Below are 15,664 nucleotides of genomic sequence, written 5' to 3' on the forward strand. Positions count from 1 at the left end.
CGGAGAGGCGCAGGAGAGAGACGGTGAGTGGAGGAGGAGAAGAGGAGAGGAGGAGGAAAGAGAAGAGAAGAGTAGAAGGAGAGGAGGAGAGGATGCTCAGACATTTACTGAAGCTGTCAGAAGTTATCTAATGATCTAATGATTGTTTATCATCGAGCTGGATGATGTGGCCAAAGATTACATCCAGATAAAAGTTTTGATATCATTGATATCGTTAATTATCAAGATATACGTCCCAGTATTGTTTCTTTCAACTTTAAAGACTGATGCCAGGATGGAGAATTTCATAACATAAAAGAAATTAAAGTTTTAGAGCTTTACAACAATGTAGACTGGGTCATGTTTGCCAATATGTCCAAAATCATATGACAGTTTAAAAAATGAAATCATTGATATCGATAATTATTGCAATAAACGTCATGACATGTCAGAACAAATTTTTTGTTTTGTTAGCTAAGTGAAAAAGAAATTAGTTTGTTATTACATTATTGTTGTAATAAATGGTTAAAGTACTTGGCATCTCTTATTGTATTTGATATATCGCTGCGGCTGGGTTATATGGCCCAAATATTAAATCAAGATTAAAAAAAAATCATATCAGTCGATAATAATCGTGATAACAGTTTCTTTTAGGGCAGATTTTTTCTCCTGAGTTAAAGTTGTGGTTTTAAACTCTTCATCGGAGAATGAGAAATAGTTTTGAAACACATTATGTATTGCTGTTTCAATAATTTGTTCATCAGAAGACCTGATGTTAATGGATGATTTGTGCTTGTAGGTACTTTATTTTAGGTTATAATCAGTTTCTACTGCCAGCTTTCTCATTGGCTCCTTTCAGTTCTGGTGTTTTAATCCTGAGGAATCCAGTGATGCTCTTTGAATGAGGGTCTGTGATCTGGTTAAGAAAAGAGAAGCAGCAGAAAAGAATCTGTTCCATGTGACCTTTTTAAACACTTGTTCTTCTTTGCTTGATATAATTAGTTCTCATTCATTGAAAGGCGAAGACGGCCCAGAGCTCTTGATAAAGTTCAAGTGTAGGCGTCACATTTCCTCTTATTGTCTCAGGAACTTAATCCTATCATCCCTTTAATCACTGAGAAACTGTTTATCAAAAACTTCATAAATATCACAGAGTTTATTTTGATAAAAAGTTAAGATACCACAAACGATCCTGTCACTGCAGAATGTAATCCCAGTAGAGTATTGCAGACAAAGAGTAAAACAGATAAAGTTGACAGAGACTATTTCACCTGGCGAGCTGTCGCCTGGATGCTGGGATGCGAGGTGGTCACGGTGTCAATCACAGGAAACCATGTGACCCCTGCAGCCCAGGAAGCGAGAGAGTGGGGGGGTGTAAGACATAGAGGGAGGGAGGGAGCCTCACCCCTATTCATTCTTCAAACGCTGTCACAGAGAGGGGGCCATTGTCACTGAGGTGTATGCAGCTGTATGAATGGAGCTGAGCTCTGGTTACAGGGGTAGAGGGGGGGAGCAGGGGGACACGATGTCGCCTGCAGCTCAGAAATAATCCTCCTGGTATATAAATGGTTGATACACTGAAAAATAACAAGTTTAATTCCTTTTATGAAGTAGAAAGGTCACGATGCTCCTGAGCTCTTTAGGGTCCTGAGGCTGCAGAGAAGCTCATCGCCTATAATAGAGGATAATGTTCAGGGTAAAGAGCTGGATAGTAGCTCATGATTATCATTTAGACCTATTATGTTTCAATATAATGTGACTGTGAGGATTTGCTGCTTTTCTTTGTTGGAGACTGTAAATAAAGACGGACGACAGGCCGACACCGACTCGTGATTGGTCACAAACTCTGGCTCCAAATGACATCATCGGCACAAGATGGCTGCATCCAGGATGTTTTGGCTTAATTTGGGGGTTGTGGGAAGACGTGGAGATGTGACGTCCATCTTATTTACAGTCTGTGGTCAAACGTGAGACGTGACTGAATATGTTGACGTGTTGGACTTGGTCAGAGAAAACAACTCACAATTCTGCTTCATTGTGTTTCCACAGATCGAAGCCAAATCGGATGCAGAGAGCTGAGATCCACCAAGTACATCTCTGACGGCCACTGCACCAGCATCAACCCCATCAAGGAGCTGGTGTGTGCCGGTGAGTGCCTCCCGGCTCAGATGCTTCAGAACTGGATCGGCGGCGCCGGCGGCAGGAAGTTCTGGGGTCGCCGGAGCAGCGGCAACCAGGACTGGCGGTGTGTGAACGACAAGACCCGCACCCAGCGCATCCAGCTGCAGTGCCAGGACGGCAGCACGAGAACGTACAAGATCACCGTGGTCACCTCCTGCAGGTGCAAGAGGTACTCGCGGCAGCACAACGAGTCGGGACACAAGATCGAGGAGCTGGCGGTGTCGCCGCCGCAGCTCCTGCACAGACACAAGTCCAAGAGCAAGAGGAGGCTGGGGAAGAACCGGCTGAGCGAGAACTGGCACGAGACTGAACCCTGAGAGCCGGCACACACACACACACACACACACACAGACTCTGAATCCACACACACGTGCAGGAGGAGGTCATCCAGAGCTCGCCATTGTGGATTATCTTTGACTGGGACTTGCTGTGAAGCTGGTTCCTCACTCCAAGCTCCGAGGGGGCGTGCTAAGGACTTGACCTTAAAGACAATGTGAACAGACCTGGGGGTGCACAGTCTGCAGAGCTTCCCCGAACCCCTGAGCAAGGCCACATTGTCCCATGATGCAGCCGTGTGCTTGTGTTCCCATATATTCATTTCATGCCAACACCAGTAAACGACACCAAACATCTAAAAAAAACAATCTTGTGTAAATACTTGTACATATATCGAATTCTTACTTGCCTTTTGAAGTATGGCCATGTGTATAAAATTGTACTATGTAAGATTTATGATGTATGATGTAATATATTTTTCTGTGGCAACATATAACATGATACATACGTGACGTCAGTATGTGGGTGAAGTCGGGAAAAGCTTCTTCATCGTTCATTCTTGTAATAACTTTGAAATAAATAACTTTTTATCACGTATTGTTGTCAGTGGAGAGTTTGATCTGCAGGTGGGTTGAGATGAAGGGTGAATAATATACATATTATATATAATATCACTTTTACTAAGGACAAATGTCTGTTGTTTAAACAGGAAGTTAGAACGAAGATCAGAGAAATGGTCTTTTCTGGTGAAATAATTCCTCGTAAATGAAAATTTCATTATTTCTGTATCATAAAGTCCACACCAATATAAAGTAAGGTCGAAGATTCATCTTGTACGTTTTTTCTTTTATACAGCAAACTGGAATCTTTATTCAAATGCGTAATGTAGTATTGACATCTCACAAGATTTCTGAATTGGGCCGACTTGGAGCAGCTTTCATGGTTTTTCTAATGATGCATCAGATTTGTGGATTTCACTTGAGCTTAACCGGAAGTGAAATGAGTTCTTTAAATGTGAATCTAAAGCAAATATAATGAATAAAACACAATAGAATAAAAAAAATTAAACCTAGTGTGAAATATTAAGTATCATTTATTATGTAAACTACACCCTTTCCCGGTTAACAGAATTTTCAACCTACTCAACTGATATTCAGCTTCTTTAACTTTTCTTTTTCTGCAAATCAAGATCAGCTGTTGTCAACTCTGCAATTTCAACTCCTGCTCTGATCTCTGGCAATTTCAACATAATTTCGGCAAGAAATACATTTATGAGTTTATTTTAAACCACTGGAGGATTGCTTACCTTCCTGGCAAAAGACAATTTCAATAGATTTCATATTGCTATTTCTTTTTAACAGTCAGAAACGTACAGATTTTACATAAATCATTCCAATTTAGAGACTGTTATAGTCAAGCTAGACACAATACAGATATAAATGCTTAGGATGCTTGAATAAGTAATTTGTTGCAATTAAATGTACATACTTAAGTGAATCAAATAAAACGTAAACAGTTATTAGCTCTTATAGGTTGTGGGATAAATATTAAACTGACATATTAGTGACCCACTAACAAGTATCCACTTTTTATTGAGTTTCCCCTTTACGCAGGAAACAATACACAAACGACGTTTATTTTGAAAGTGTTCACCGGAAATATGCGTTTGAATCCCACACCTTGACAGCGCCGTTTCTCCACGTTGCGGTGTTTACCTGATCAGAACCATAGATTCCAGCCGGTGATGGACCCGTCCTGACCCTGTCTCCTCTCCCCGGGGAACCGCACGGACACAAACCACATCATCATGGAGGATGAGCGCTCTGATCCGGACGGGCCCTCACATCCTCGGGCTTTCCCAGGCGGCGAGGCCGGGCGGAGCGAGCGGCAGCCCTGTGAGCTCCGGGTCGACTTCCCGGTATCTGTGGTCCTTCCCGCCGGCGGCACCGGGGAGAGAACCGGGCTCTCGACTCCCAAACAGTTCTGCTCGGTCCTGGGTCGACCGCTCATCAGCGTCACCGTGCAGGCGTTCGAGAGGTACGAGCTCATAAAGACAGGAAGTTAAGATTTAACGTAAAGTGAATTAATATCCAGGTTTGTTATTGTTTTATATACAGAGTTTGTGATACAGGTGGATAATGACAGCAGGAGCAGCGCCCCTACCGACTGGAGTGTGTCAGTGCAGGATGCTCACACTTTCACACCATCCTATGTCTAACTCTAAAACCAAGTCTTAACCTTTGAACAACAAAAATGACCTCACAATGATGGTATTGAGCGATAGGTGGCCCTCACAACTACATATAGACATGTGCAAACACACACACACACACACACACACACACACACACACACACAGACACACACACACACTTCTATCTTAGTGAGGACAGGACAATAATTGATATAATTCATGCCCTAGCCCCTTACCCTTACCTTAACCATCCAAACTAAATGTCTAACCCTAACTTAAACCTAATTCTAACCCTTAAACCAGATCTTAACCCTCAAAGAACCCATTGAGAGTGAGGACCAGACAAAATGTTCTCACTCTGTAGGGTCTATGCTTAAAATGGTCTTCGGAAAAGATATAATTAAAGGAACGCAATACCTAAGTATTCACGTTTTCTGTCATTTGCTGCTACTCCATCATGTCTCAGAGGAAAATATTGATGTTTGAATCTCTGGATGTTTGTAATCTCCACCTTTCCTGTTCTGTCTTCACTCCTCTTCTAAGCAGCAGTTGTTTTCTTGCAGGGTGTCATGGATCCAGAGCGTCGTGGTCGTGGTTGCCAAAGAAAACATGGAGCTGATGATGGATATCGTCCAGCGCTTCCAGCACAGGAAGGTCCGGGTGGTGGCAGGCGGCTCCACTCGCCACAGGTCGATCTGTAAGGGCGTCCTGGCTCTGGGTGAGGAGGAGGAGGAGGAGGAGGAGGAGGAGGGGGAGGAGGAGAGGCCGAAGGTCGTCATCATCCACGATGCTGTGCGGCCTTTTGTCGAGGAGGACTTTCTCTACAAGATAGCCATGGCTGCTAAGGAGCACGGGGTCAGTATCATAAAAGATCTGAACTTTGATTCCGCCATGATGATGACTCAATAACTACAGAAAATGATTGAGCAACTTCTTTGCTCTATTTTCCAGTCTGTAATAGTCTAAAACGCCAAAATATTGAATTTAATAAAACTCAAGACAAGTAAAACTCTCAGATCTCTACATGTGGGAAGCTGCAGCATCAATATTTGACATATTGCTAAAAATGTAATAATTTCTTAAATGTATTAATATTATTTTTAATAATGTTTCACTATTATTGAGATACTGATGCTGGAGAAATGTAAATTTGTCTCTATTTTTGGACCTTTAAGAACATTACAAATAGAAAGATGAAAGTAAAAGTAAAAGCTAAGATCAGAGCTTCTACTTTTACAACAAAATGAAGCAAGAAGAAAACATATTCTGCCAGAAATTATGTGAAATGCTCCTTTTTTCACTTCAAACATTCAAGCGTTTGTGGGAAAAATGTCAATAATCAACGTTATCTGAAAAGCTCCCATTAGTGAAAATGAAGTGAAGATGTGTAACCTCTCGAGGGGCCTATGAAGGCAGGATGTGTCTATTTCCTGGAGCAGGTCAGAAAGATTATAATGCGCCTACAAGGAAACAACCAGTCAGCCAGTATTGCTTCATGCTTGGAGAGCACAGCACATTTAATCAAATCTCAGCCGTGGCTCATACTTCATTTCTTCTTGAGCTTTTAGCTAAAAACCAGAGAAGTTCAATTACAACACAGAGTATAAACAAATCCATCATCTCAGCAGCAGTTATAGGAGCTGGAGTCAGAGAGTTTTCACCTCTCAAGGACTCACCGTGCCGCGTGAACATAAACAAACCAAACACCAAAACACGTCAAAGTAGAGATTTTCCACTTTCAGACCAAAGAAGACAAATACTCCCGGTGATCGGCCTTTTCCATCTCCTCGCAAACTGTTTATCAGATCGACACGTCCGCTGCTCCCGGTGGTCGTGTTGACTCCGTCTGTGATAAATGGAAAACACTTGGGCCGAGGAGGGGAAGTTTGATAATGATTCATGTGTGAGGTGCAGCAGCTGAGAGGAGACGCCGCTGAACGCAGGTCACACAGATTGTGAAGAAGGCAAAGAGCTCATGGACCAGCATGCACGACCTGCGTGTGTGTGTGTGTCTGTGTGTGTCTCCGTGTGTGTGATGAACTTTCACAGCAGGCGGCCTGGTCTTCATTATTTCACCCGGCTCACGACAGAAAGTCTGTCGGCGCCGAAGAGCAGAAGATTAATTCAGATTTTTTCTGCCATGTGTAACACACAGAACACATTCCACACTTTCCTTTCATTTGAGTCCCCCCCCCCCCCCCCCCCAGCGCACGCTCGCTGACTTCCTGCTCCTGGAAACTGTCTTTAATCATGTTATAGTGGGATGAAAATATTATCTCAGAAAGTTGATAATTTAAAATTTTCCCAGGCAGGAAGTGCGAGAGGTGCGTGCTCCAGTCAAGTAGATGGTTTCTCTGAATTGTACAGTTTTGAAAGAAATTCAACTTTCGACTGCATTTCCTCGTCTTTGTTCATAAGTTATGATTTGTGTTTAAACTATCAGGAGATTGTCTTATTAAAAACTGACTCCTCTTTCCTCCTCTCAGGCCTCGGGAGCTATCCGACCTCTTGTTTCCACCGTGATAGCCACCACGTCCGAGGGTTTCCTCGACCACTCCCTGGAGCGAGGCCGGTACAGAGCCAGCGAGATGCCTCAGGGATTCACGTACAGCGTCATCCATCGAGCCTATCAGAGGGTAGGACGCCCACTGACTACAATGTGATTCTCACTGTCTGAGGAAAGGTTCAGTGTCAATCTGGTGCAATAAAACACCTCAATGCAATGATTCTTACTGACAGAGCCATTGAAATTGTTGCACGACAGTTATCTGATGATTTTTTGCAGTACATGCAAGTCCTGCTAACGTGCTGTTCGATGCTGGTGTGAAATATTTACAAAACCAGTCTCGGAAACCTCAAGAAATGACAGTGAGGTCGAGATTTATGCCGTCAAAAATTACACCACTTAGATGACAAAGGCCGTCATGCTCCTCATACATCACAGCAGGACTTCACAGTCCCTCATTGTTCAGCTGATATGCCAGAACCTGCAGGGTTTCACAGCTTGTGGCCCGGGTGCTATCGCTTTCACTCGGCCTCTTCTGCATGTGGGAACGACGTGACATGTTCACACTTTGTGCCACGCTGCAGCAGACATGTGTGTGTCTGTGTGTGTGTCTGTGTGTGTGTCTGTGTGTGTGTGTGTGTGTGTGGAACGAACGAGGCGAAGCTGGAAAAACGCTGCGAGAGCTCTGAAATTACACGGCACATTTAGGTGGATTGGGATTAATAGAAGTTGAGTGTGTTTTAATGTGTACCTGAAAAAAAAAAAAATGGAAAGAATTTACCCGCTGATGTCAGCTGTAAATGTGTGGATCCTTCTCTCAGAGCTGGGGCTTACTGCTGAGACTTGGCAGCGCAAACAAATATGAAACTGGAGTTGCGGAGGTTGACCTTATTTATTTTTCAGACACTTTTGAGTTTGCTTTTTCAACCTCACCTCCATTAGATGGTTCTTGCGATAGCCACGTTTTTTCGAAGAACGCAGCAAACTTTGAGCTGAGAGGTGATTGGAGCAGTTATTTTCACTCCTGGCACATTTGGGATCTTAAGATTGCTCTGAGAGCCTTGTTGGCTTTGGCCTTTTCGGAAAAAAATGAGCTCACATTTTGCACCGAGCTGTTGGAGGCCAGTCGGGTTTCAGATATGAAGACAATCCGAGGAGGTCACCGGGGAGGTCGCCAGCGAAGGTCCCCCCCTCTCCCCGGGTTGTTCTCCTCTTCAACCCTTCAATAGACGGGGAAGTGTCAGGTTAGGACTTTAGGACATGTGCATGAAAAATCTCTTGAGAGCTTCACATTTGCAGCTTGACATCCATTGAGTGGAGGAGAACTCAGGGCTGAGGAGACAAAGGGGGAGACACTTTATCCAGGACGTCCCCACTGACGGCTTTTGTACCGGCTGAAAATGCTAAAGGTTAAATTACCTCAAGACCAAGAGCATGTTCCTCCTGTAATTTCTCTCTTCAGTTTCCAGGGTCTCTGGAATAAAAGACCCCTCTCTCTTTTATAGCTCGATAAAATATTACCCAGGTATAATCTCAGGTAGCACGAACTCCTCTTTGTCTTTTAAACCCAATGAGCTCATCGCCTCGATCCAAACGTCCATGAGATCTGCACAAACCGAGCTTTCCCAGCAACGAGTGAGTCGGTACAATAAACTGGGAAGTTATTCATCTTGATTTAGATTAGGAAAATAAATCACAGTTGGCAGCGATGACGTAAATGCACCCACAGCTTCCACTGAAACTAGAGAAGCTACTTTTTAGTTTCAAGGGTTTCCAGTCAATATTCTAACAATGGATTAAATGGCTGTGAAGTGAGAAGCTTCTTTCACTTTCACCTGATCTGAAGTCCTGACATTTTGCTGAAGATTTCCAGAGCCACTGTATTTGAGAACACAAATGGCCGAGGAAGTTGTTCCTGATGTTTTCTAGGACCTTTCCCACCATCCAGGGAAATGTCCGAGTGAGTCCATGTGAGAATATAGAAGCATGGGTGTGCTGTTGATGTTTCAAACATGGAATGGACACAAAACTGTAGGTATACAAATATATCTCAGGATGAAAAAGAGGAATCTACACTTATAAGAAGCTACATAATGTAAGAAAGCTTCCAGACATTTTCCAGATTTCATGCCTGAAAACTTCTATAGTGACAGATCCTCATAGAATCATTGTCTTACTCTGGTTCTTGTCATAGACTCTAAATAAAGGTGGACGACGCGTCTCCACTTCCTCCCGTTATCATTGAGGAGTCACGATTTACGACCTGTACTGCAGCCAGCCAGCAGGGGGAGATCCAGATGTTTCTGGCTTCACTTTCAAGGAGCTGTCATGTCGTCCATCTTTATTTTCAGCCTATGATCCTATTGGACAAACCTCTGCAGCAACCAGCAGCCACACACAGGTTGGGTAACAAGCTGAGGACCTCAGGGGAACGTTTAGCAGCTAAACATCTACTGGAGCTGCTGGAGACCTTTGGCTCACACTCATTCCTCCGCCTGTTTATGTGGGAATTCAACCAACACAGATTTGTCCTTGCACCAGAAACATTTGTCATACCTTCACATTTATTTACTTCCATTAAAATGTGACATTCAGCTGATTATAAGAGACGTGTTTTTCCCTCTCACAGCCGATGTCAAGCATGTTCTTTAGAAAAAATCCCCAAAACATCAAAATTGAATTGGCGGTAATTTCCTCCAGTCGTATATGTCGAACTGTTTCTTTTAAAACCACGGGAAAAGTGATTAATGTAAATATGAGACTCACCACATAAATATACATTTGTTACTCAACACATAAGCATAATTGCATCCCGAACCCCTGGGAGAAGTAAAAAATGAATCAACAATAATGATGATAATAATAATACAAAAAAACAACAATGAATCAAGTTGTTCAAATGTTTTAGAATAATTAGTTGTTCATTTTCAATATTTACACAACTCAGCTCTCCAGAAACTCTCTTGTAAAGTCAGCCAACACAATCAATTATTGTGTAACTCTGATGTTAAAGCAGCTCGATTTAAAATGGTGTAATAATATTTAATCTTTACATAAGTAGGGAAACATTACAGGATCCTGGATCATGTTGCTTCACCCAGATGAATAATTCTTTGAATAAAATAAACCGAACAACTCTCGCAGTAAACTACAATTTGGTTTTTACCGTTTCTTGTAAAGGCAGAAACCACAATTTGTGTAAAGTCCACAGTTACACAAGAACACATATCAATTCTTACTTTCCATCTTTCCCCGATGTGGGAAAATATCTTGTGACCTGGAGAAACCCAACGTGCACTTTCTTACTCTCAGCTCAGGAAGATAAGAGTGTAACAGGGCCAACAGTCCGTCAGCCAAAGAAAACATCATCCTTCCGATGTATCTGCTGAAAAATGTGGTGACGGCAGCTTCGTGTACCGATCCTGTTTCTGTTCTGTGGAGACGCTGATCCTGATGCAGAGCGTCCAGAGGTACGTGAGGAACTATCTGCAGAAAGTTCAAGTGAAACAACTAAAGAGTCGGATCAGTGAGTTCACAGCAGGTTTTAATTTCACTGAATCCAAACTCCTTAAGACAAGTGTTAAAACAAGAGAACTGAACTCACATACACTGATATTATCACTTCTGTTTCTCCCTGACTGGTACCACTGCTTTAGAATGACATGTTTTATCGTTTGGCTCATTTCATTAGGATGAGGGGTTAGAAGAGCCACTGACCAAATGAGCCTCATGACATCTCAGGGGTTATAAATATTCCTCTGACTCCCCAGTGTCAATCACCCTTTGACAAAATATCAGTAACCTAACTTTTCCATTGATTCAGGGACCAACAACAGAGGCCACATTGTCAACTGACCCTTTATTACAGCTAATTTCAAAATCCATCTTCAGATTAATGTGAACTTTAAACGTGAGAAGGTTTTCTATTGCTGCACCAAGAGATCGAACAACCCCAAAAGTATCTTAATCTGTTCAGCAGCGCACGATGTGATGTTTTAAGGACATAAACTTTAAACGTCTATTTTAAAGGTATTGGCTCAAAGAAGAAGCTCTGATCTTTAGAGTGTTTTCTTTTGTTTGATGTACTGGTCATTGCAGGATTAAGTCTGTAGAAAGCAGGATTTTAATGTTATGTAATGAAGTATATGACCCGATGGCGATGAAATAAAAGGAAAATCTCAAAGGCTTTTTTAGAGTTTCATCGTGTATTTTGTGGAGTTGTCCCTTTTTTTCCAAGTAGAAGTTTCCCACAGGTTTGATTTGTCCCAATCGCAGTTTCTCGCAGAGAGACGGGGTTTTGATATTTTTGAAGAGGAAGTCAGTTGCCCTAGCTGTGTTCTGTACTTTGCCATTTACAGTGTAGAACCCATAATAATTCCGCACTCTGCTTCTTGCCACTACTTTGGTTTCGTGGTTTTCCGGTCGGGGACGGCTTCGCCCGCTAGCGTCCTCCATTCTCATAATAAAACACTTTTACATTGATGGATTTACTTTACTGATCAGGTCAAGTGGGCATGCAACAGGTCAAGTTAAAAGTGAGCGCCCACTGCTGGAGCAGGGGGTGAACTTCTTCAGACTGTATATGTTGCAGTTTGGACCTCTAACCCCTCGTTGGACTGGGACTCGACGCAGCAACACAACGCAACACAGTCGCTCTATCTGCTTTCCGATGGAAATTCACTGTCCGACAGTTGCCTCTCCTCTGTGTCCCCTCTGCAGTGCACCGAGTCCGACTTGGAGTTTGGCACCGAGTGCCTCCATCTGGCTCTGCAGTACTGTGGCACCAACGCCAAGCTCATCGAGGGGCCGCCAACGCTGTGGAAGGTGAGCGCGCCAGCAGCCTGGTTTGGGTCGGGGATCCTGGATCTGGTAACACCCTGGCGAGCGCAGCTGTGCGCCTGCTACTTATTTATCGTGAGGGTACAAAGAAAGCTTGTTAAATTAAAACCGAAGGGTGCTGGCAGAGGAGGAACATCCTAATCTCGTGAATGTGACATCCGGGATTAACGTGTAGAAATTAGTTTAAATGTTAAGACTTTGTTGTGAAGCCTGAGGGATTAAACGATTAAATCCTAACAATAAAATGACACTAATTACCCTGAGCATTACTGTCCCTGAAAACAGTTTTGGTTTTATGTGTTGAGGTTTTGGGATTCCCGTCTCCACCCGGGTGCAATGACCACGGTCAGAGTCGTGTTTGTTTTGGTCAAAGAGTTGAAGAACGACATTTGAATGAGATTTAAAGAGCAACTTGTTTTCCAGACCAACCCTGAATTCATGCTCGTGACAAATACAAAGCCGTGACCCCTCTACACGGGTCCGTGAGCCGAGAGCAGCTCCATCAAAAGAGACAATAACAAGTCATGTGGTGTTTTTATTAGCAGAGCAAACTTTGCTGAAATGGTTTCTCGGCCTCGGGAAAGTCCCGGTCGGTTTCTGAAGAGATTCCTGGTTCCCTGGAAAGATTCTGTTCGTGGAAAAGTCTAATTAGATTGTTTCATTTGAGTAAAACTTTACAGATCAATAAAAAAGCAAAAGGTTAAAGAAAAGCTTTGCGTGAAGCAGAATTTTATTAAACATCTTGTGACACTGGGAACTATTGACCTGGAGCATGAGAAGGACAATGTTTCTGGAAGGAGCGACTCCAGATGTCATTACTTTAGTACTTTGAGTAGCACAAATCAAATAACACTTTGTATTTAGATGGTTGGTGATTCATCAATAGGTGGATATTTTGTATATTTGTTTTTTGAAGGTTTTTCTTATGGTTAAGCTTAATTGACCTCCAGCGTAACCACATTCATTTGTCCTTCAGGTGACCTACAAACGGGATTTGGCTGCTGCAGAGTCCATAATCAAAGGTGAGTTACCTTCTTCATTTACCTTTGAATTATTTCCTGTTTATATATCGTTGAAATCTTAAGAGTTTATGTAAGAGTTAGAGCCACAAAGTAATTAATAAGAAGTACTGTAAATGTGCCAGAGCTTTCCAGATGTTACCAAAGTCGTCCTAAAATAGGAATTACAAAGTTATTTACAATTTCTAAGCATTTTGAACAATAATGACAATACAAATATAATATTCTTAATCTTAATCTTAATAGAAACATCATTCAGGAGAGACACCGTTATATAACATAGACAGGTTCTAATTAAACATATTTACAGATAATACAAATGAGGGATATTAATATTAATAGAAATATGGACTAAATACAACATTGTACCACATCCTCAGACACGTTTTCAAATATGAACGTCTGAACTGAGCTTCATGTGTTTGTTCCATAGTTTCATTTGATCTGGTTTCTTTTGGTTTCACGTTGTAATTTAGTGACTAAAGAATTTTCCATGACATGTACGTCCTGTCGCCATCACCTGCGTCAACCTATACTTGACACTGATTGGTCTACATCTTGTTGATGGAGGTGAAGACTGCAGCTGCTTCTTTTTCTTCTTCTATTGTTTACTGTTGTCTCTACTTCCTGGGATTGGTCCGAAAGTCTGATCCATCAAAAAAGTGTTTTCACTCTTCAGTTGGATCCGGATCCAGATCTGAGGTCTGAGGAACCTTTCACACCTGATATTTAAGTTCAGTCTAACCTGAAAAGTCTAAATGTCCAAACCAAACAAGTTGTGTGACTGAAACAAAAAGAGCAGAACCAAAGACAAGCACAGGACATAAAACCTTACATTAGTCTGACGCAGTGAAACCACAGTAAAGCTCATGCATGTACGTATGTAGACAAACTGTACATGAAAGGCTGAAGGAGACAATGTTCTGACATGAGTGGAGTGTTTTGTGTGTTTTTTGTGCGGCTCTGTGTGGAGGCCGGGGCTGAATGGGCGACATTGAACCAGAGCTGCTCTTCACTGTATTCAGAGGCAGAAACTCTTTGTTGTTGCACAGGGATGGTGGCAGCCGTCGATGAATACTCTCCAGAGCAAGTCGGGACAAGGGAGACTATCACAATCAGAGAAATGGAAATAAACACACGGCCCTATATTTCCCCCCCCACCACCAGCACCTGGGCCAACAAATACCTGTTTGATGGTGACACACGGTGCACGGTGATTATTCCCAGAGCCTCTGAAGTGAATGAATTCATTGTGTGTGGATGAAAGTTCTCACATCTGTCACTTTGAGAAACTGTCGAGTGTTTTCCAGGTTGTGTGCGTTTGGTGTTTCATGGTTGTCGTGTGCACACATACCTGCGTACTGTGTTTGTGTTTGTGGCAGGGCTCACTCGTGGCTGTGTGCCCTCCTCTTGTGGAAGTGTGTGCACGTCGGTTTGAATTTAGGAATGTGTGAAAGGGACGTCCTCAGTTTTGTGTTGCAGTGGCTGTGATGAGCTCTGGGTTCGAGTCCAGGATCTTTCGCTGCTCACATGAATCTCCGATTTTAATGTTTTTAAAAATGTTTCACAGCCGAGTCTCTGACCGATCTCACGTCTTCCTCCTCCAGAGTCTCTGTCTGGGTCGGCCTGTGTGATCGTGGGGGGATCAGCCGGAGCTGTGACGCTGGCTGACGCTCTGCAGGAAGCTGCTGCCGCTCTGGACCTGGTGAGACAGTGACTGTAACAGATCAATATGCAGCTTGACTCTCGGCACTCGCACCATTTCATTTCCCTCAGTCCTCTCCCCGCTGTCCCCTGACCTGCGCCTCCCGTCCAGCCTCCGGCTCGGTGTCAGCTCCACGTGGGTGGCCCGGCAGCGAGGCTCACCATCTGTGGTCAGGCTGCTTTAATGGAGTCTGTCTGGGACGTCCACACTGCAGCTTTCCCTCCTCCTCATTCTCACTCTCCCCGACCTCCACCTCTCGCTGCTCCTCGTCCAGCAGAGCAGATGGCAGCTCTATTTCCTGTATGGTGGGAGTCTGCTTGATGAATGGAGTGTTCAGCGATGAGCTCTCTCTCCTTCTCCTCCTCATCTTCCTACCACCTTGCTCCAGTCTCACTTTGACGAGCTCCCAGTTTCCACCGCAGATCACATCCCTCCCCCCTTCACCTCTGAATCGTTTTTGGGCAAATCAAATTCCCATGTTGTCCTCGACCCGTGTTGCAAACATCTCCCAGTTAATTTGTGAAATTGTTCCTAATAGACGATGGAAAATTGCCTCCATATGCAAAACGGTGCGGAGCGACAGTGTGAGATATTAAATCTGACGGCTCAGACCACACAGAGGTTCCACATGGGACGTGTTCTCTCTCACCTCAACCACTGTTGGGTTTCCCTCGAGCAAAACCACAGAACCAGCACCTCCAGTCAACTCTCGTCTTTCTTTAAGAAGAACCACGAAGAAAAGAATGTGAAATAAACTTTGATATTCAGCGTGTTGTTAATCAAAGCATCAGAGGCACAAGGTTCTGATCTGCCGAGCAAAGATGTGTTTAGAACATTAAAGTGATTGTTGACCTGATGGTTGCAAGAGAAAATGTATTTATTTTTTTATTTATCTAAAGAGTTCTTAGGAAATCCAGCTGAGGAACAAATGGACTGAAGAGAAACATTCAACTCCGAGACTCTAA

General features: G+C 43.2%; 2 protein-coding genes across 3 annotated transcripts in view; both read left to right on the forward strand.

The window, feature by feature from the left end:
• The window catches only part of sostdc1a (sclerostin domain containing 1a), a 3,274-nt gene extending 243 nt beyond the window's left edge, over window positions 1–3,031 (forward strand). Inside the window, exons 1-2 of the mRNA XM_053433351.1 lie at window positions 1–23; window positions 2,029–3,031. The exon at window positions 1–23 is cut by the window's left edge and continues 243 nt beyond it. Coding sequence (XP_053289326.1) covers window positions 1–23; window positions 2,029–2,477 — 472 coding nt within the window. The 3' untranslated portion in view covers window positions 2,478–3,031. The remainder of the gene's footprint in view (window positions 24–2,028) is intronic.
• Window positions 3,032–4,095: 1,064 nt separating this feature from the next.
• crppa (CDP-L-ribitol pyrophosphorylase A) overlaps window positions 4,096–15,664 on the forward strand; it is a 34,007-nt gene continuing 22,438 nt past the window's right edge. For both annotated transcript variants that reach the window (XM_053433350.1, XM_053433349.1), the window contains exons 1-6: window positions 4,096–4,473; window positions 5,194–5,485; window positions 7,117–7,266; window positions 11,856–11,960; window positions 12,952–12,997; window positions 14,602–14,699. In XM_053433350.1, the coding sequence (XP_053289325.1) occupies window positions 4,244–4,473; window positions 5,194–5,485; window positions 7,117–7,266; window positions 11,856–11,960; window positions 12,952–12,997; window positions 14,602–14,699 (921 nt within the window). In that variant the 5' untranslated portion in view covers window positions 4,096–4,243. The remainder of the gene's footprint in view (window positions 4,474–5,193; window positions 5,486–7,116; window positions 7,267–11,855; window positions 11,961–12,951; window positions 12,998–14,601; window positions 14,700–15,664) is intronic.

This window comes from Pleuronectes platessa, chromosome 10 (genome assembly GCF_947347685.1).
Source record: "Pleuronectes platessa chromosome 10, fPlePla1.1, whole genome shotgun sequence".
Lineage (NCBI taxonomy): Eukaryota > Metazoa > Chordata > Actinopteri > Pleuronectiformes > Pleuronectidae > Pleuronectes > Pleuronectes platessa.